This window comes from Silurus meridionalis, chromosome 9, assembly GCF_014805685.1.
Source record: "Silurus meridionalis isolate SWU-2019-XX chromosome 9, ASM1480568v1, whole genome shotgun sequence".
NCBI classification, from domain to species: Eukaryota; Metazoa; Chordata; class Actinopteri; order Siluriformes; family Siluridae; genus Silurus; species Silurus meridionalis.
The window spans coordinates 5,653,153-5,674,852 of record NC_060892.1 but is presented as its reverse complement, the minus strand read 5'-3'; the positions used below and the strand labels follow the sequence as shown (position 1 = coordinate 5,674,852).

Sequence of the window (21,700 nt, the reverse complement as noted above, 5' to 3'; positions counted from 1 at the left end):
ACTCTATGATATAGTAGTGTAGTATACAGTTTTGTATGATGTAGTAGTTTAGTATTCAGTACTGTATGATGTAGTAGTGTAGTATACAGTACTCTATGATATAGTAGTGTAGTATACAGTTTTGTATGATGTAGTAGTTTAGTATTCAGTACTGTATGATGTAGTGTAGTATACAGTACTCTATGATATAGTAGTGTAGTATACAGTTTTGTATGATGTAGTAGTGTAGTATACAGTACTGTATGATGTAGTAGTGAAGTATTCAGTACTCTATGATGTAGTGTAGTATACAGTACTGTATGATGTAGTGTAGTATACAGTACTGTATGATGTAGTAGTGTAGTATACAGCACTGTATGATGTAACAGTGTAATTAATTAGTACATTATAATTTGCTTTAATTGCCAATTTGACACCCGGATGTCAGCGTGATTACGTCACTTACTCCCCCCCCCTTCCTCTTCTCTCCCGTAATAACAGTTGAAGGAACACCGGAGCTGCAGGTGTTGGTGCTGTCTGAACTAAGATGTTACCTTTATCCATTAAAGATGACGAATATAAACCTGCCAAGTTCAACCTGCTCCTCAAGCTCTCTGGCTGGTTCAGGTAATCATCTCAAAACTGCTTTTTTATTTTGAATGGAACTGAGAAGCTAAGAGGCTAAACAGTTAGCATGCTAATCCTCTAGGTTGGGAAGTTTGATACAGGAAGCGATGGATAATAAAGACATTTTGGCTAAATTTAATGTCTCACCCTGTTATTATGCTTTAAATGAATAATAATGTTGATGATGACAGTTTTGAGGACATTTATTTAACAGGTCAGATTTGTAACTTTGAACGCTAGCTTAGCTAACTAGCCATGTACACACACACTGAGATATCAGTGATTTCAGCTGGAGTGGTTTGTAGACAGGGTGCGTTAGGTTTTATTGATGGTTTATACAATTTATACAGATGAGATGTAATTTTCTTTTAGGGATTTTGAGCACATTTTAATCTGATATAAAGTCTAGAGATTCATTGACACGGATAAGCTAAGACAAAATACACCATTCTTTTTCATTCCCTGCCTTCAGATCCATCCTGGCTGACAAGACATCTCGGAATTTATTTTTCTTCCTGTGCCTCAATCTGTCTTTTGCCTTTGTGGAGTTAATGTACGGCATATGGAGTAACAGGTAAGTGTATTGGGGTGGGAGGTTACTGCCATGAAGCTAGCAGATTAGCTAAGAGGGAACCAAACAAACGTCACCGTGAGCTCAGATGTGCCACGTAGGTCTAAAGACTGCAGGATCCGAGATCACTGCTCACAGCTCACGGCTATTGTTCCTGATTGTGAAATAGACACTTTACTTGTGCAAAACCTTTGCCTCAAAGGAATCCTGACTGCCCCGGCTGCTTATTTGTCTCCTTGTGTGTTTATAAACCAAGCCCAAGTGTGATAAGACTTCAGCTTTTGTTATGTTTTTACTAGAGCTGCCACATTTCTGAACTCCGATAAGGGATCAGCCAAACAAAGCACGTGCCCTCGAGAACAGTACAGTTTTCTGCTCTTCTACACAATACATGCTCAGCTATTACCGGCTGTTCTGCATATTCAGTCCTATTGTCAAAATCACATTCAAGAGAAAAGATTTATTTCTAGTGAAAAGAAATTCTTTGTTGACAGAACCACAGGGTTTTTATTTGTCACATGTGCATTGCAGAACGATGATTGGTGATTGTTGTGAATAATAGTGATTGGTTGCAGGGAATAATAATGATTAATGATTGGTTGTTTGGAATTATAGTGATCGGAGGAAGCGTGTAAGGATTTATGGTAATTAGTTGTTTCAATAACGTGACCAGTTAAGGGTCATGGTTATTAATGTTGATTGGTTGTTTGAAAGAATAGTGATCAGAGAAGGGTTGCAAGGATTGATGGTGATTTAGTTGTTTGAATAATAGTGATTGTTTGCTGGGAATAATAGTGATCAGCAAAAGGTCATAGGGATTGATAGTGATTAGTTGGAAAAATAATGATTGTTTATTATGATCAGTATTACCTGGAATAGCAGTGTTGTGTTGAGTTGTTGGGAATAATAGCGCTCAGTAAAAGACCAAAGGGGTTGATTGTGATCTTGTGATCAGTGATTGATTATTGAGAAAGTTGGTGATTGGTTGATTGGATCTACGGTGATAAGTACAGTAATCCCCTGCTTTACTGCGTTTAGAATCTCGCGCCCCTGGTTTATCACGGAATTGCATTTGCCACGCTGATTTTCCCGGTCTCTTGCAGAGAGCACTATAGACCAAAAAATAATGACATTTATTATATACATTATAATATATATATATATATATAATATATTTAATAATTATAAAATGAAGTACAATGTTTATATGTTAATAAAATGTATACATAAAATAGCATTTTTGGGGTTGGGGTCCGTTTATCACGTTTTTTCGTTAATTGTGGGCTCTTTTTGGACCGTAACCATCGCGATAAACGGGGGATTACTGTACTTGGTAACTGGGAATAATGTTGAACGTTGGTTGTTTTACATATTAGCGTTGAGTCAAGGAACCTGCTCACTCAACAGCTGTGATGTGAGCTGGAGAGACATCAAATAAAATGACTAAAGGTGTATGAGAAGAATTCTAGCAATTTACATGTGGACAGACATGTCTTCAGTTCAGGTCACAGCTTTTCAATCAGGTTTGTTGTTATTGAAATTTGTATCTGTGTGCCAAATAATAACCTTCTGGCAGAGGCAGACAGGTTTTGACTTTAAATATGCTTCAGAACATTATACTGTACTGTTGTCAGGATCTGCTTCACTTCCTAAAAGTTTAAAAGCATCAGTGATCCACTCCACTACATTTTACACTGTTTGGGAACTAATTTTGTTGTGTTTACAGTTTATAGCAAATCTATCTGTCCAAACTGTCCAGAGAAATAAAAGTACTGGTTTAATTTGTTTGTATTAATGAAATGTCTTAAGGATTTATTAATTAAGGACTTTTATTTGCCTTCATTACAAATATTTTAATCTCTATATTTTTCTAAAACTCATCAGTGCTCTGCTTCTCTCCGCCTCTCCTCCATACCAGTTTAGGGCTGATATCAGATTCCTTCCACATGTTTTTCGACTGCACAGCACTTCTGGCAGGTCTCGCAGCGTCAGTGATTTCACGGTGGAGGTCCAACGACTCCTTCTCATACGGGTAAGCGCTCACACCCTGATGGAACATCTGATCGGCTTTATCTTGTTAAAAAGATTTAAGAACTTTTGAAAAACTCTAACTTTTTTAAGCTCAAATATTGTGCGTTTATTTACGTCTTTATGCGAGCATTATTTTTCCCACATTTTTCAAGACCCTGGAAAATGACGAACCTTTATAACGAGCTGTGCTTCTGCTCTTGTGCAGAAAACAGGCAGAAACTAGCCTTCTGTGTAAGCTGGGGAAAGAGACATACCCATCCAAAATAAGCTTGCTAGCTTTCAAGATCCAAAAGTTTATCATACAGTATATGGAAGTTTGTGGACACTTAATTATACCATCCCATTCAGCCTAAAGGGTTTTAGTAAAGTCAGGTACTGATCTAGGTGAGGTGAGGAGGTCTGGGTGTTCAGTAGGGTAGAGGTCAGAGCTCTATAGCGGCCCACTCGAGCTTCCACTCTTCATAGAGTTGACTTTGCGTACAGGGGTTTTGTCATGCTGGAAAAGGTTTGGGTCTCCTAGTTCATGTGATTTTTATTTCAGTTTAATGCAACCATTATAATTTTGCACTACCACCATTGTGGTAACAGTTTGTAGAAAAAACGCATATGGCTGGAAAAGTCAAATCTTTTGTTTTTTTCGTGTATCTACAGGAAATCATACAATGAAATTCCTAATCTGAATTTTCCCAACAAGCCTTTGACATAAATTATAAAGGATATAAGGAAAAACTATGCAATAGTGCTTATATAAAGTGTGCAGTGGTACCATAGACATGCATGTGCAGTACTTTGTAACTCACAGTACAAATGATATTAAAGTAGATTTTAATGGAGAATTATGGAGTGTGATCACGACTCAACGAAAACCTGCGCGACATCAAGAAATGTTTTTGATAGCGATAATGTACCTCATAGTTATACATTTTTTGTTTTGCTTGAAAAAAAAAAAAATAGTATTTCCAAACTCAAAATAAATTTTAAAAGTTTAAAATATATTTGTGCATTATGGACATCATAAAACAATGAAACATGTTTTGCTGGTGGTTATTTAGCATTATGTAACACCCTTATATATCGCAATTTATATCATGTATCATTGAAATGTATTCCAGTAATTATTCCTGATTTGAAACCTAAATATCTTGTTGGAACAGATGACATTTGTCTTTATCATGTCTTCAAGGTGTGCAAAAGTTTGCACCAGACTGTATATAGAGTTCAGTATAAAGGCATTATTGTGCAGTGGCTTAGTTTTTAAAATCACATGCCTTAATCACATGCCTTGCAGTTATGTGAGAGCAGAAGTGCTGGCGGGTTTCGTCAACGGCCTCTTCCTCATCTTCACTGCTTTTTTTATTTTCTCTGAAGGAGTGGAGGTGAGTGCAGGACCTGCATTTATTTTTCTTTTGTCTTTTTTTTGTTTGTTTTTTTAATCTCACCTGATGTGTTGACTTGTTGCTGTTGCCTGATTAAATCTTGTTCTTGCTCATTTCACAGAGAGCGTTAGAACCTCCGGATGTACATCACGAGCGTTTGCTGCCTGTGTCCATTGCAGGGCTTCTCGTCAACCTCGTCGGCGTCTTCGTGTTCCAGCATGGAGGACACGGACATTCTCATGGTGGAGAAGGTACTTTTGTTTTTTTTTGTTTTTTTTTTACCAACTTACATTGCCTATTAAACATAGTCTTTGTTGTTTTTAGAGACACACACACAGACACACACACACTCACAGAGTCTTTATTGTTTTTTGAGAGAGACACACACACACACACACACACACACACACACAATAATGACTATATATATATATATATAATATTTATTTTAGGGATGCACTGAAATGAAAATTCTGGGCCGAAAAAGAGGAAAGCAAGGCCGAAAACCGAAACACCGAAAGAAATGATGCCAATTATTATTACCATTGCATTTATGTCTATGACTGTGTACTAACCTTACTAAAATCAAGGCATTTCAATTGCATAAATTAATATTAAAGTTTCAAAGAATAAATCAATTACAAATTATGAAAATATTTATTTATAGCACATTGCGACAATGCACAGGATAAAATTAATTAAAATTCAAACTTAAATGTTTAACTTTAATGCACTCATGTGTACATTAAATAATAATGTACAGGCCCTCTGGCCTGCTGAAAGATTGTAAAATTAAATATGTTCTTTCATAAAAACAAAGTGCATTCAGAACAAGTGCAACTGCTTAAAGATACAATACAACACTATCACTGGGAAACTTCCTGCCTTTTCAAAAACGTCCACCACAGACGGAGTGCACATGCTCGGAGGGGTTTTGCTTTTCTGTGCCGCGTTCCTCTCATATTCAGCATAGCGATCGGAATGTTTGGATTTCAGGTGATAAATTAAACCCGACGTGGAGAAGGTTTTTTTTTTTTTACCAACTTACATTGCCTATTAAACATAGTCTTTGTTGTTTTAGAGACACACACACACTCACAGAGTCTTTATTGTTTTTGAGAGACACACACACAGACACACACACACACTCACAGAGTCTTTATTGTTTTTGAGAGACACACACACACACTCACAGAGTCTTTATTGTTTTTGAGAGACACACACACACAATAATGACTATATATATATATATATATATATATATATATATATATATATATATATATATATATATATATATATATATATATATATATATATATATATATATATATAAAATTAGTTTTTATAGGGACCAATTCTTTAGATTTCAATGTTATTTTAATTAGAATTTTTCTATACATTTATGAAAGGAGTCTACATTTTACAGTTTCACAGTAACCTGACAAACTGCATTTTTTTTGTTTGAGAGAGCGAGAGACAAAGAGCAACTGTTTTTTTTTTTTTGGGATTTTTTTTTTAAGTCTTTACAGAAACCAATCGGTTTTACAGACACAGCCAATGTGACTATAAATGGAGAAAAGTGTGTTCTAGTATTTGAATTTATAAAAATTATTTTTAGCCACTGGCAATTAGTTGTGTTTAGGAGAATAAAACACTGTAGGACTACTTCTTCTTTCGGCTGCTCCCATTAGGGGTCACCACAGCGGATCATCTGTCTCCATACCCCCCTGTCCTCTACATCTGCCTCTTTCACACCAACTACCTGCATGTCTTCCCTCACCACATCCATGAACCTGCTCCTTGGCCTTCTTTTCCTTCTTTTTCCTCCTACCTGGTGGCTCCATCCTCAGCATTCTTCTACCAATATAACTCGTCCCTCCTCTGCACATGTCCAAACCATCTCAATCACGCCTCACTCACCTTGTCAGCAAAACGTCCTACATGCGCTGTCCCTCTAATAAACTTATTTCTAATCCTGTCCATTGTCGTCACTCCTAACGAAAACCTCAACATCTTCAGCTCTGCTACCTCCAGCTCCTCCGCTTGCCTTTTACTCAATGCCACTGTCTCTAACCCATACAACATCGCAGGTCTCACCACAGTCCTATAAACTTTCCTTTCATTCTTGCAGATACTCTTCTATCACAAATCAATCCTGCTATCACTCTTCTCCACCCACTCCACCCTGCCTGCACTCTTTTCTTCACGTCTCTAACACACTCGCCATTACTTTGCACTGTTGACCCCCGGTACCTGAACTCCTCCACCTTCTCCACCTCTTGTCTCTGCAACCGCACCACTCCACTGCCCTCCCTCTCATTTACGCACATGTACTCTGTCTTAATCCTACTGACTTTCATTCCCCTTTTCTCCAGCGTGTACCTCCACCTCTTCAGGTTCTTCCCAACCTGCTCCCTACTCTCACCACAAATCACAATATCATCCGCAAACATCATAGTCCAGGAGACTCTTATCAGACCTTGTCCGTCAACCTGTCCATCACCACCGCAAACAGGAAAGGGCTCAGGGCCGATCCTTGATGCAGTCCAACCTTCACCTTGAACCAGTCTGTCGTTCCTACTGCACACTTCACTGCTGTCACACTGTCCTCATACATGTCCTGCACCACCCTCACATACTTCTCTGACACATACAGACTTCCTCATACAATACCACAACTCCTCTCTTCGCACTCTCTCGTACCCTTTCTCTAAATCCACAAACACTCAAAGCAATTCCTTCTGTCCTTCTCTATACTTCTCCATCAACATTCTCAAGGCAAATAATGCGTCTATGGTGCTCTTCCTCGGCATGAAGCCATACTGTTGCTCACAGATGGTCACCTCTTCTCTCAGCCTGGCTTCCACTACTCTTTCCCATAACTTCATGGTGTGACTGATCAACTTAATTCCCCTGTAGTTACTGCAGGTCTGTACATCTCCCTTATTCTTAAAGATTGGTACCAGCACACTCCTTCTCCATTCCTCAGGCATCTTCTCACCTTCCAAAATCTTGTTGAACAATCTGGTTAAAAACTCCACTGCCATCTCTCCTAAACATCTCCATGCTTTTACCGGTATGTCATCTGGTCCAACTGACTTTCCACTCCTCATCCTCTTAATCGCTGCTCTCACTTCCTCCTTACTAATCCTATCCACCTCCTGCTTAACTAACTCCACATCGTCCAACATTCTCTCTCTCATTTTCCTCGTTCATCAGCTGCTCAAAATACTCCCTCCACCTTCTCAACACACTCTCCTCACTAGTCAACACATTTCCCTCTCCATCCTTTATTGCTCTAACTTGCAACACATCCTTCCCAGCTCGGTCTCTCTGCCTGGCCAATCGGTATAAATCCTTTTCTCCTTCCTTAGTGTTCAACCTCTCATACAGCTTCTCGTATGCCTTTTCCTTGGCTTTCGCCGCATCTCCTTGTACTCCTGCCTACTTTTCTCATCACTCTGTCTATCCCACTTCTGTTTTGCCAACCTCTTTCTCCTTATGCTCTCCTGCACTTCCTCATTCCACCACCACGTCTCTTTGTCTTCCTTTCTATTTCCAGATGTCACACCAAGTACTTTTCTAGCTGCCTCCCTCATCACTCCTGCAGTAGTTTCCCAATCATCCAGCACCTCTTCACCACCACTGAGCCCCTGTCTGACCTCTTCCCTGAACCTCACACTACACTCTTCCTCCTTCAGTTTCCACCATCTTATTCTTCTTTCAGTCCTCACTCTCCTCCTCTTCTTCACCTCCAAAACCATCTACAGACCACCATCCGATGCTGTCTAGCTACACTGTCCCCTGCCAACACCTTACAGTCTCCAATCTCCTTCAGGTTGCATCTCCTACATAGAACATAGTCCACCTGTGTGCACCTTCCTCCACTCATATGTCACCTTATGATCCTCCTTCTTCTTAAAATACGTGTTCACCACTGCCATTTCCATCCTTTTAGCAAAATCTACCACCATCTGCCCTTCTACATTCCTCTCCTTAAAACCATACCTACCCATCACCTCCTCATCACCTCTGTTCCCTTCACCTACATGCCCATTAAAGTCTGCCCCAATCACCAATCGTTCATTTCTATGTACACCATCTACCACTTCATCTAATTCACTCCAGAATTTATTCTTCTCCTCCATCTCACAACCCACTTGTGGAGCATAGGCACTGATGACATTTATCATCATCCCTTCAACTTCCAGCTTCACGTTCATCACTCTGTCAGAAACTCTCTTCACCTTCACTACACTCTTACTGTACTCTTCCTTCAGAATCACCCCTACACCATTTCTCTTTCCATCCACACCATGATAGAACAGTTTAAACCCCCCCCTCCAATTTTCCTGGTCTTACTCCCTTTCCACTTGGTCTCCTGAACACAACATATCTACCTTTCTCCTCTCCATCATATCAGCTACCTCTCTCCCTTTACCAGTCATAGTACCAGCATTTAAAGTACCAACCCAAACCTCCACTCTCCTACACTTATTCTTTTCCTGCCGTCTCTGTAGATGTCTTCCTCCTCTCCTTCTCCTCCTTCGGCCAACAGTAGCCCAATTTCCACTGCTACCCTGTTGGATAACGATACCTGTGGTGGTCGTTGGTAACCCGGGCCTCGATATTTGATTTAACACATGTTTTACGTTGGATGCCCTTCCCAACGCAACCCTCCCCATTTATCCAGGTTTGGGACCGGCACTAAGAGTGCACTGGCTTGTGCCTCCCTAATGGCTGGGTTAAAACACTGTAGGACTTATTATAGGAAAATATTGACGTTCTGCTGTAATCACCACTGTCATGTTTATTTAGTATTTAGTATTCCAATAAGCACGTTTAAAAAGGTTGGATTTGTCTCTGTGTAGGTCATGGGCACAGCCACTCTCTTTTTAATGGAAGTGTGGGCCACGGACACGGCCACGGCGGACACGGGCACAGCCACGATTCCAAGCACGGACACGGACACGATCACGGACATGATCACGGACACAGTCACGATCACGGACATGAACACGGACACAGTCACGATCATGGACACGGCCATTCACACGAAGGCCCTCACTGCCACGGTAAAATCCAGATCTGTTTTTTCTCAAGTTGTTTGATTATGGGATTAATCAAATTTCTAAGAAAAATTTCATTTTCAGTAACAATCCTCTTCATTGCATTGCATCTTCTTGTTCTGGCTCGGTGAAGTTGTGCTGCAGACGTTTTTCTTTTTTCGTTGTCTGTTTCTTTTAAAAGGTTTGCCATGAAAGGTTCAGTTGGCACTAGAGGACGGCACATCGCTTTTTTCTTTTCATGATACTAATTCTAAAATCATCTGAATCTGAAGTTTCTGAATCTGAAGGGTGCTGAAAAATGCTGCATGTGACTTGCAAGCCAGTGAGATGTAATTAGTGATTATTTACCGCTTCACAATAATGAAGCGTGTAGACTAATGTAATGCTACAGATTCGTTCATTTTTTGAGGGGGGTACATTTGTAAACTTGCATAATTCATGTCTTTTTTGTTCTGTTTTTTTAGATGATCCCTTGCTCAGGCCAGAGAAAGGCTCCAACAAACAGATCTTACAAGGTAAAACTTCCCTTTCAGTCCACTAGATGGTGCACGAGTCCTGTCTGTACTGTTCTGTGTGCCACTTTTTTTCCCACCCTCTATGAAAATATTTGCGTTTCTAACGGTCGTGCCTCGGACCGTGGCATTGCTTGTTTTGTTAGCTCGCGTGGAAAAGAAAAAAAAAACACACTGGGCAGTGAAAAGTGCTTCATCGTCATGTGACACCTTCATTATCGCTAGATGTGATTAGTTGATTGAGTTTTATTTGTGGTAAGGTGATGGGTCAGACCAGCCCTTAGGCTGACCTTCGACCCTCCAAGGACTAACCGGGTTAACGTTGACATCTGAGAGAGCGCAGGAGCGCTGTCACTTTAAAGCTCTTTGTGTGAGGCTCTGTGGGAAAAATGAGCAAAGAAGAGAAAGTGAGTGTGTCCCCTTTTAACCTGGCGCACACACACACCGAAAATGGATCCTATGGGAGGCCCACTCAGGGGAAATACAGGGAGGAGGAGACAGTGCAAAAGGTTACCCTGTTTTTGGGTTCTGAGACCTTTTCACCTTTTCACATCTCGGCCTTGTGATGAAACGATTCTCAAACCCTCTCCAAGATTCTTTTTGGGTGTCACTGCTTTTTAAGGTTCTTAGCATTCCTTTTTTTTTTTTCCTCCTTTGTTTGTGCTTTCACTGCACTTGGATGAGCTTTCCACTTCATTTAGGGTTGTGTGGTTGCGTGTTCTGGGAACCTGAAAGCAGCCTCAGTCATGACGTGTTCAAGGGAAACTTTTTTTTTTTTTTATAAAAAAAGGGGTCATTGTGCTATCACAACCACCTCGTTCTTTCACCACACACTTCGACCGTTTATTTGCTGTTAGTTGCCAGTGCACGTGGACCTCTTCCTGCCTGCAAGGTGTCTGAATGGCTGCCATTTTTGGGAGTACCGATGCGAACCCTTCGCCTGACTCCATCTGACCCACGCTATTTCTAGAAACGAAAACGCCGACCCCATGGCTTTTATTCTGCGTCACAGTTCACTAAACAAACATCCACTCGGCTGCAGCCCCCAGCCAAAAATAACTTTTTTTTTTGGTGTGAGAACTGGTTTGAATTTAACACCGTGTTCAGGAGGACACAAGCGATATGCGTGTGTGTGTGTGTAAGTGATTAGATGCGAGTAATGTGAAGCAGCTGTGTTTAACCTCCTGCAGGAGTTTTTCTCCACATCGTCGCCGATACGTTGGGAAGCATCGGCGTCATCATCTCGGCCTTCCTCATGCAGAAGTACGACCTGATGATCGCTGATCCAATCTGCTCCATGCTCATCGCCCTTCTCATAGGTGTCAGGTGGGAACACACACACACAAGCAGACACTGAGCAGTGAACACGTGCAAAAATACAGGAAGCTGCACACACAAGCAGCAGTCACATATTTCGAGACATACATGTAGACAGACTCACACAAATACACATGGATACAGACATATACAGGGACACAGGCAGACTTCCCTCTCTTCCATACATCCATTTATTTACTCAACGCTTAATTATTAACCTCACGGCTGTGTGCACATGCATGTGTGATGGTTACAGTGAAGCACAGTCTGCTTAGCCTGAGGTGTTGCTCTGGGTTTTGGGTGGAGTTGACCGAGGAGGAATTGACCACAACCGCACACAGATACACACTGAGCTGAACGATTGTGGTACATAGGGTGGAGCCTGGTGTTTCCCCCAAGTGGTAAAGCCAACATCTGTCTTCGTGTTCTATTCTTTTAGCTTCTTTTAACTGCTAAAGGAGACCAAGTATCGAATGGAATTCAAGTAATCGTATTATAGTGTTATATAGTAATATAGTATATAGTAGTAAATAAATCATACACACACACACACAAAAATGTATAAGTAATGGGTGTGTATACACATTATGTAGTGTGTGTGTGTGTGTGTGTGTGTGTGTGTGTGTGTGTGTGTGTGTGTGTGTGATTATATATAAAAAAAAAAATTCAGTTATATATTAATTATTATAATATAAATATCAATTATTATATTATTATATATAATATACAAATAATAATATACACATTTTTCTTTATAGTGCCAATACTCCAAGTTTTGCACCATGCAAATTTCTTTTTGTCATGATTCTAAAGCCACAGTCACTTCCAGTTCAAATTCTGAGAAAGCTGTAAATGCTTGAAGCAGTACACACGCATATTGTGGCATTACAGGAAGTAGGGTGGGCGTCAATTGCCAAACGCACAACTTGCGCTAAATACCCTCCTGCATCTCTCGTCTTCACTGTTTCCCTATGTTTGAGGCTTTTCTTCTCCCCTCTGTGGAATGTGGCCGTGATCTATGACTATGTACTTTAAAAATTTGAGAACAAAGACATCTTTTTAAGATGGATTTTCCCTTCTCTTTCCTTGATCTCAAAAGAAAAACGGGGGCTCTGCGTCAATGAGACCCGATTTCATTCATTTATTTTTTTTCTTCTTCTTCTTGAAGTTCCTCTCTCTTCAGTCGCAACGAGCGGATCAGTTGCTTGACAATACATACAAAGCCTCCTGCTCCTCCTGCTGTTCCTGTTTACGATGTGAAGACTGGACTGTGAATGAGAGATACTTCTATGCAGGTCCAGCGTTAAGAGGAGACTAAAACTATTGCACAGTCTGAGCTGCTGATTAAAGCTCGGCTCTGTAATAAGAAAAAGGTGCAAGGTTCCATAATGAGGCAGACCTGCTTTAACATGGTCATGCTGGGAAACGTTCTTACTGGCTTTTATGAAGTCATATGTACTGCGATTATTATTGTAAACATTGTTATAGTACCTAATATAATATTTTCCAGACTTTTGCAAGAGGTGTGATGTAGTATCTCGCATTCCCCAATTGTCATAGTCAATTCCTGAACAGTTTTTGCAGTGTGCCAGGGAACTTTATCTTTCTGAAAGAGGCCAGTGCCATGAGGGACTGCTGTTGCCATGAAGGGCTGTGATAGTCAAAGTAACATCAATACAAATTCTAGGATCTATGGTTTCCCAGGAGAACATGTGAAAAGTCTACAGTTCTTTTTTTTTTTTTCTTTGTCTGGCTACATGATATAAGAGGAGATGGGTTTAATCAGACCAGACCATCCTCCTTCATTGCTGTATGGCCCTGTGCTGATGCTCACATGCCCACTGTAGGAACTTTTGGCAATGGAGGGGGGTCAGCATGGGCACTCCGACCGATCTGTTGCTACCCAGCCGCATACACAGCAAAATGTTTGGACTTTGTGTGATCAGTGGCAGCAGTAAAATTTTCAGCAACTTGTGGAATTGGATCAGATGGGCTATCCTTTGCTCCTCACACATGTCAGTGAGTCATGGCTCATCGGTTCTCCTTCCTTGAACCTTTATTCCAGGAACATCTCACTGAGACCCGCTATGTTTGACATGCTTTGTTCCAGTTGTCTAGCCATCCAAGTTGGTATTGCCAAAGTTCCTTAGATACTTGTGTTTGCCATGATCCTAACGTGTGCCATTTTTCCAACACACTTCGTTTCACTTGCTGCTTAACTTTCTAACATTCTGTATAAGCTATGAAAAAGGAGTATTATTTCTTTAGCGGGCATAGGCATTCCATCATTATTGTCTAATTATTTGTATATTTGATTGATCACACTGAAACACTGATCTTGTAAAAGAGAAAATGTTTAAAAGTTCAGGAAAAACTTGGACATTCTTAAAAGTCATCGAACCTCTAAAACTCCTCTAAACCCATCATTGCTTGTCTTTGGTTTGGTTTGGCTGATTGGTTCTTTGGCATCGTCTGAAGTTCGTTCAGGGAGGTCATGCAATGTAACGGCTTAGCGGGAATGCCTGTGGTCTCAGTCGTTGGACTGTAAGATGGACACGCTGGTGATTGGAGGGCTGAAGCACGCATTTTCCAGCTGCAGGAGATCAGCAGGCTCGTATTTTGTTTTAAGACCTTAACCATGAGCAACTGACGAGGCTTGGATTAAAAACGGGAGCGAGGAAGTATTTAGGCTGTCTATATAGCAGAAGCTTTGTGTGCATGCAGAAAGCGCTTGCTGTTATGACCCTGATATTTCCAAAATGCTGCTTAACTGCTTTAAGCCCTCGCCCTTAAGCCCGACGATTGACCAGAGGGAGGAATATTAACATAAATTAACATTTGTGCTAAGCCTAGCCCATGAGGACGGATTTATTTTAGCTGTGATCAGAGGTGAGGTATTTAGCAGTGCCTCAGTGAAGTTAGTGTGTGAGCGTGTAAAAGGTTTTCTTTTTTTTTGGGAATACCCAACAAGCCTTCCTTTGAGGGAGGGTTGAGAACCTGTTGCAAAGAATACATCTCTTTCAGCTGAGATTTACACACAGACATGCTGGATGTTTACATCAGCGAGATCTTTGGGAGGGTCTGGATATGTCTGTTGTGGGAAGTGTTCACGGTTGGACGAGATAAGCACACCACACGTCGCTCGATGCCAGCAACAGCTCTGGTTTCTCTAATGACAGGCTCCCCAACTGGATCTTTTTGAAAAGTTTCAGTTTCCAGCTCGTTCAGCTTTAGCTAATGACCATGTTCAAGGCTGCACTTATAATCTCTAGCGCTCCCTCCTTTAAAAAGAAATGTATATAAAAAAAACAAGGCCTCAGTTTCAGAGATTTCACAGAAGGGGTCTTTATTTTTAGGCTCTCAACATGTTTGTTAGATTTGTAGTAGACTTTGCACAAAAGAAAAAAAAAGGCAAAGGCTGAAAATAATCCAGTCTTCCATCCAAACCATAATAAATAAGATTAAAATACTTAAATGTTATGTTCAAATGTCTAAAATTTCTATTATATTTAAATCTAAAGCCGCAGCAAGGCCATCCCTTCTCTTCAATGCTTTTTTCATGACCCTTGTGTTGTGTTCATGGGTCTTGCAGCATCTGAGAGAAAAAGCTACCGTATTTTTCGGACTATAAGCCGCTTCTTTTTTCCTACGTTTTGAACCCCGCGGCTTAAACAACGAAGCGGCTAATTTATGAATTTTTCCTGGGTTTTTCCCGGTTTCACAAACTTCAAGCCAAAAAACTGAACCCCATAATATTAGACCAATGAAATTTCCGAACGGAAACGAAAAAACGCACCTCACCTGTGTTCTGAGCTGCACGGCATCGGGAGAAAAGCTTTCACCGGATGATTTTTAAACACGCGACGATGCCAAAAGATAAACTCCCGAGAGAAATAGTTGTGAAAGGAAGGAGGAAGACAGTGAACAATGACTTTCTTGGTCAGCTACTGTTTAGATACAAGCCATTGTAACACGTTGAGTCTGGGTGAAGGGATAGCTCGCTAACTCCAGTTGCAACAAAAATCATATAAGCACAGACAGGTTTCCAAAACTTGTGCTTTTTAATTTTTCTTGGCAACAGAGTTATGGGTTAGTCAAAGAAACATAGAAATCAGTATCAGAAAATAATAAGGATATATTCCTCAGTCTTACACACACGCAGTAATTCTGGAAAAATGCAGTGGCAGGCTATTCCCAAAATGCTGCTTTGCTGCTAAAGGAAGCGCAACATATTTCACCCGTTACACCGTGTGTAACGTGTCTTTCATTAAAGCCTGTGTAAAGTACATTAGTGTAGACTTATAGACAGGTGCGGCTTATTTATGTTAAAAATTAAAATATTTGTAAAATTCATTGGGTGCGTCTTATATATGGGTGCGCTTTATAGTCCGGAAATTACGATAAATCACTGGCTTTAAAAGAAAAAATATATATATGAACGAAAAATTTGTTTTTCTTTTGAGGGGAAAAAAAACAAGTGGCACTACATAAATTAACATTTCATATAAATATCTGAAAAAAGTTTACAAGGGAAAATAGTAATATTTTGTGAATAAATACAGAATATTGAATAAAGGGAAAAGTTGTCGGATGTTTCATATAGCAAGAAAACCGTCACCAGGTTGACACAGTACGTCTGTCTGTCCGTCTGAGAAAGCTCTTTGGGGAGCAACATGACATGAGTGTGTGATGCAGAACAGTGACTCATCTACAAGCACAGGAAGCTTGGAACAATACTATGATGTCAGAACTCAGGTCCTCTCATGAGGCACTTTCCTGTTTTCATTTTTAATGCATGAAGAAAGCGGGGCTCAAGCGACGCGCCAAGATTCTGCGTTGTATATAAAGAATTCCATCATTCATGGGTAATAGTGGCATGGGAATAGAACAACTCATTCAGTTTTGTGCTTTTCTAGACCAATATCCAGCGATTCATTTCTGTGATGTTTTATAGTACCAAAATACCAAAAGATTATTGACTTTTTATCCAGTTATAGTTACACATGAAACGTTTAGGAATGTAACAAACGCAACTAGTTCATGCTCTTTTTATAGCAGCTATAAACCGTTGTTCTCTCGCTTTCTTTTCTCTTTTCTTCTTCTGTTGGACATTTTTAAGGAAGTTACTAATAAGCTCAGGGTTTTCATACAGCTGCTACTCCTAATCTATGTACTTGGTGTGTTCCATACTATAGACGTGCCAACAGAACGAATCGATGATTACACTATGGACAAAAGTGTGTGGTCACCTGACCACAAGAATTACATGCAGTTTTTCAACATCCCATTTTACATTTAATCTCCATTCGCTGTTTATAATTACTCTCCACTCTTGTTGGAACGTGTGTGTGTGCGCTTGTGTGGACATTTAATTCCAAGGTGTTCAATAGGGTTGAGTTTAGAGCTCTATAGCACACCACTAGATCTTTCACTCCAACCCATATCCACTTAACCATATCTTTTGTATTGTTGTGCTAGAACAGGTTCAAGTGAAGAGAAAAATGTTATGCTCCTCCCACATCCAAAGACAATTATTTGCCTTCAACTTTGGGATAGCAGTTTAAGAGAGTACACAAACCGTATACTTGAGAAAGAAATAAAAAAAGTCCAAAAGTATTTACCTTCAAATGTATCTTAAGTATCCAAAGAACTATGATTTTATTATGGTTATAATCAAGTCAAGAGTCAAGTCAAAAAGCTTTTATTGTCATTTCAACCAAATATAGCTGACGCAGTACACAGTGAAATGAAACAACGTTCCTCCTGAACCCTGGTGCTACATACAAACAACAATCACAAAAACAGAAAACACAGGGCGAAGGACTAGTAAGTGTCCTCGCCACATAAAGTGCATCGTGTGCAAACAGTGCAAGACAAATACACAAAATAGCTCTGCCAGTAAACCTGTTGTAAAGAGACATAAAGTGAATAATGTTCCTATTATCATTTCAGTCACATGATTTTTTTTTGCTTAATCAACTCCGTTTATGTGAAAAGAATCTGTTACTCTCAACACCGATCTATTAATAGAATGATATTAACGAGTCAAACACTGATTTCTATTTAAATGATCATGAGCCCAAAACCTTCTTTTCAACTACTCAAATACAAATAAGGCACCAGGTGTTGTGAGTTAAGAGTCTGGAGTTTCTTCCATCATTTATTCCACTCTAAATGTTCTACTTGCTGTTGAAATAACTGAACTGTATGTTGGTGATGAGCAAATATGGATTGCTGCGTGATTTGATCAGTTAAGTTTTTATCCTCATAAATAAATGATAAAAATGATTGATTTTGCAAAATGTAGTTGAGTAAAAAGTCTTTGAAATAGAGTAAAGTAAAAGTCTTCCCAAATGGAAATACGTCAGTAAAGTACAGATACGTGAAAAAAGCTACTCAAGTACAGTAACCAAATACATTTCTTTCTGCTCACCACTGAAAGCCACATATGGCTGGAGAAATCAGGTGTCCCAATAAATTTGTCTGTATAATGTATATACACCCTTTTTTTTTAATGCAATTTTTATTATCAGGAAATATTTGAAGTATAATAAAGCACATTGCGTAGTCTTTAAAGTACCAGGACGGATTTTTGCGCACTCGCCCAACCCCTGGTAAACCCTAATAGAGGTCTAAAACAGAATGCTTACTTGTGCAAAAATGAAAACACTTCTGTAATATTATTTCACCGCAGAGAGGTTACTTGGAAGAACTGCTGAGCTCGTGAAGTCTTATAGATTACAGAAGATCTCCACATAACCGCTAATGGTCCTTGAGTTGGTTTGAGCCATTAGCCGCAATCGTCCGAACGATGAAAAAAGTTGTTTACCGAGGGGGTAGGTAAACATGTCTGTTTACTGCAGATTCGTAAGGAATTGTCTGGATTGACTGCATTTGAGGAAATTATGATGATGCAGTAGGACATTTGTGGAAATGATGATGATGAAGAAGTAGATCTCTGCCCTAGGCGACTGCTTACCCTGAAAGCTGTGTGAAGGATGAAGCAGTGTTTGAGTGAAAAGGGGGGTAAAACCAAAAAGATGAGGGGAGAAAAAAGTAGGCCAAGCCTAGAAACCCTCTAATGGTTCCCAGATGCGTTCGTGGTCGAGGTTTGAGGGTTCAGAAAAGGGGAGAGCAATGAAGATCATGCTACAGTAGATGATCTCCACAGAGCTCGGAGAGGAAAACAGGGCCGTGTGTGGTTTAGGATAGCATGGCCACGCCAGCTATGAGGTCACATGCTAGCTATGCTGACCACGTCATGAGCAGCAGCGTGGTCTGTCATTGCTTTCAATCACTGGTCATCTGGTTCTTGCGAAAAAATCAGCCCGGGCCTGTGACTGCTTCGGTCGGACTTGGCTCTATTGAAACACCACTGGCTTTTTGAAATGAAGTCTCATATGTTTGTGCAGAGTCAAATTAATTGGAATCTTGTCCTCCACAGTGTGGTTCCTTTGCTGAGAGAATCCATCGGGATCCTGATGCAGCGAACTCCACCTGCACTCGACAACACCCTCCCAGAGTGCTATCAGAGAGTGAGTGCTGCTTCTTTTCGCTTTGTGAGAAAACCGGCTGGCAGATGTTAAACCCTAGAATGGCCAGAACAGCTGCCTTCCAGTCTTTCTGCTTCCTCTTAATCATTAGCGGTGGTTTCTCGTGGTTGTCTGTGCAGGTGCAGCAGCTGCAGGGTGTGTATAACTTGCAGGAGACGCATTTCTGGACACTGTGTACAGACGTCTACATCGGTACCTTGAAACTCCTCGTGGCACCAGACGCTGATTCACGATGGATCCTCAGTCAGACGCACAACATTTTCACACAGGTGAGAGAGAGAACGTGATGGAGGCGCTGATAACCAGTTCAGCAGATTCAAACTTTATCTATACATTTCATATATATGTGTGTGTGTGTGTGTGTGTGTGTGTGTGTGTGTGTGTGTGTGTGTGTGTGTGTGTGTGTGTTGGGGGGTAAGAGTCAGAGTTGTAGATTCAGTCCTGGTGTACATTTGACATTTTTGTTGTATGGTAAGATAATATTCATCACATCACAGTGTTATTCAACTATTTCAAAACATACAAGCCAGGAGAGGGAGGGAGGGAGGATAAGAAAGAAAGGAAGGAAGAAAGAAGGAAGAGGGAAGAAAAAGAAGGAAGATGGGGAAGAAAGAAGGAGGGAGGAAAGAAAGAAAGAAAGAAAGAAAGAAAGAAAGAAAGAAAGAAAGAAAGAAGGAGGGGAAGAAAGAGTGGAAGAAGAAAGGGAACAATTGAAGGAAAGGTAAAGAATGAAAGGAAGGAAAGGTAAGGAAAATGAAGAAAGGAAGAATGTAAAAGGAAGAAATAAAACGAAATAAAGGAGGGAAGAAAGGTAAGAAAGGAAGGTAGGAAAGAAAAGGAAGGAAGGAAAGGTAAGTAAGAAAAGGAAGGAAGGTACACAAATGAAGGAAGGATGGATAGAGGTGAAAGAACAGATAAGAAAAGGAAGAAGGAAAGGTAAAAAAGAAAAGTTAGGTAAGAAAGGAAGGAAGGTATGAAGATAAGGAAGGAAGGTAAACAAATGAGGGAAGGATGGAAGAAAGAATGAATGAAAGAAAAAGAGTGGTATGAGAAGGTTTTTCAGTGTAGTCATGTCGCTGTACTGAGAACTGGAGGTGCTGTAGTGCACTGAGGGACGTATGTAAACGTGATGAGAAACACCTAAATAAAACCTGATCTGGTTTAAAAAAGAAAAGAGAAATGCATTTTAAGCAGTATTTTAAATAACAACCGTGAGGTCCATTTATTTATGATGACTAACTTGATCATCATAGCAACACTGAATAAGATTATTATGGGATTTAATATTTGATTGTACTGTATAAAGAGGCGTATACACACTTTTTGACCGTGTTTGTGTCTCCAGGCTGGAGTAAGGCAGCTGTATGTTCAGATCGATGTGGCAGCCATGTAGGAGTTAATCCCTAATTCAGGATTCCTGGGACCAAAGCCCTCTGTGCTGCTACCAAAAGCTCATCACCAAACCTGCCCTCTTCTCTCTTTTTTGCCCCTTTTTGTAATTTTTCTGGGGTTTTTCGACACCGTTATCACCCAGTCGGACAAATCCTGAGCGGCCGAAGTGCAGTGCAGTACGGTACACTGACTCTTCCCAGGAAAACCAAACAGCTTGAAGGCTACATTGGGAGCCCCTGGTCAAGAGCTGTCCATATTCCTAATTCTTTGTTTTTTTAATATCCCTTAAAGACTTTGATCTGTATTTGGTGTCTCGTCCTCATTACAGTAAGGAATGAGGTTTTAATTTTGTATTTGCTTAAGAAGGAAAAGCCTCCAGCAGTATGTAAAGTGAATCGTCATAGTATTTTCTCTGCGGTCTGACGGCTTTTCAGCTGCAGGCGTCGGTCACTCGCGTTATCCCGCACTTCAATACTTCAATTCAGAATCACACTTTGTTCTCTTAAGTGCCTTCCCCCCCCCTGGTGGATCTCTCGGACAATCTCCCACATGTCTCGTTCATCCGACATCGCTTATAGGGCCTTTTAACATTCCTTTGCCTTTTTTTTTTTTAAACTGCAGTGTTCTCTGATCGATTCACTGATCTATTTCTCAGATCTCTGCGTCATGAATGAAACACCAGCTTTATTCATCCACAAACGGATCTGATGAGCCACTAATATGTGAAGTCCATAATTTAATTGCCCGTCTGGATTTAAAAAAATAATAATCTGCGCCACTGGCCAGTACATTTGTGCAATTCAATAAATTATCTCGGCATCTGATTTTATTTTTATTTTTTGCATTTGATGGAATAAAATCATTACTATCAAACACTGTTCACATGGATTACTGAGAAAACAAAATCGAAATCCGAAGTGCGCACACTCGAATGATCATTTTGCTTTGAGGAAAGCGATAGCTCAGTGTTTAAGGTGTTGGAATTTGGATTGAAAGGTTGTGAGTTCAAATCCCATACGTTGCAAATGCTGGGGTCTTGACAAAACTCCTTATAACCTTTAACTGCTCAAACTCTGACTTAGAATGACGTAATTCTACGCCACTCTCTGGAGAAGTGGGAGGTGGCAGCTTAGTCCATGTCCACACTAATATGGTTTCGTTTTGGAAACGCATATCTTTCTCTCCGTTTTAGCTTTTCCGTCCGTTTTTAGTCACGTGTCTGTGCCTTTCCTCAACATTCTGCAACACAATATTACAAAGAGCCGGATAG

At 40.3% G+C, this 21,700-nt stretch overlaps 1 protein-coding gene across 1 annotated transcript; it reads left to right on the top strand.

The window, feature by feature from the left end:
• The first annotated feature begins 456 nt into the window (after positions 1–456).
• slc30a7 (solute carrier family 30 member 7) lies at positions 457–21,303 on the top strand. The gene is made up of 11 exons (XM_046857541.1): positions 457–606; positions 1,079–1,180; positions 3,096–3,209; positions 4,497–4,584; positions 4,706–4,835; positions 9,459–9,662; positions 10,121–10,171; positions 11,359–11,494; positions 18,930–19,020; positions 19,158–19,307; positions 20,384–21,303. The coding sequence occupies exons 1-11, from the start codon at positions 527–529 to the stop codon at positions 20,429–20,431; spliced, it is 1,194 nt and encodes a 397-aa protein (XP_046713497.1). The 5' UTR covers positions 457–526; the 3' UTR covers positions 20,432–21,303.
• Positions 21,304–21,700: the final 397 nt, after the last annotated feature.

Bases quoted from the DNA above. Each gene is read 5' to 3' on its own strand.
- slc30a7 (XM_046857541.1), top strand. From the start codon at position 527: ATGTTACCTTTATCCATTAAAGATGACGAATATAAACCTGCCAAGTTC. The intron at 607-1,078 runs GTAATCATCTCA...CCCTGCCTTCAG, and splicing joins AAGCTCTCTGGCTGGTTCAG to ATCCATCCTGGCTGACAAGA. The intron at 4,585-4,705 runs GTGAGTGCAGGA...CTCATTTCACAG, and splicing joins TTTTCTCTGAAGGAGTGGAG to AGAGCGTTAGAACCTCCGGA.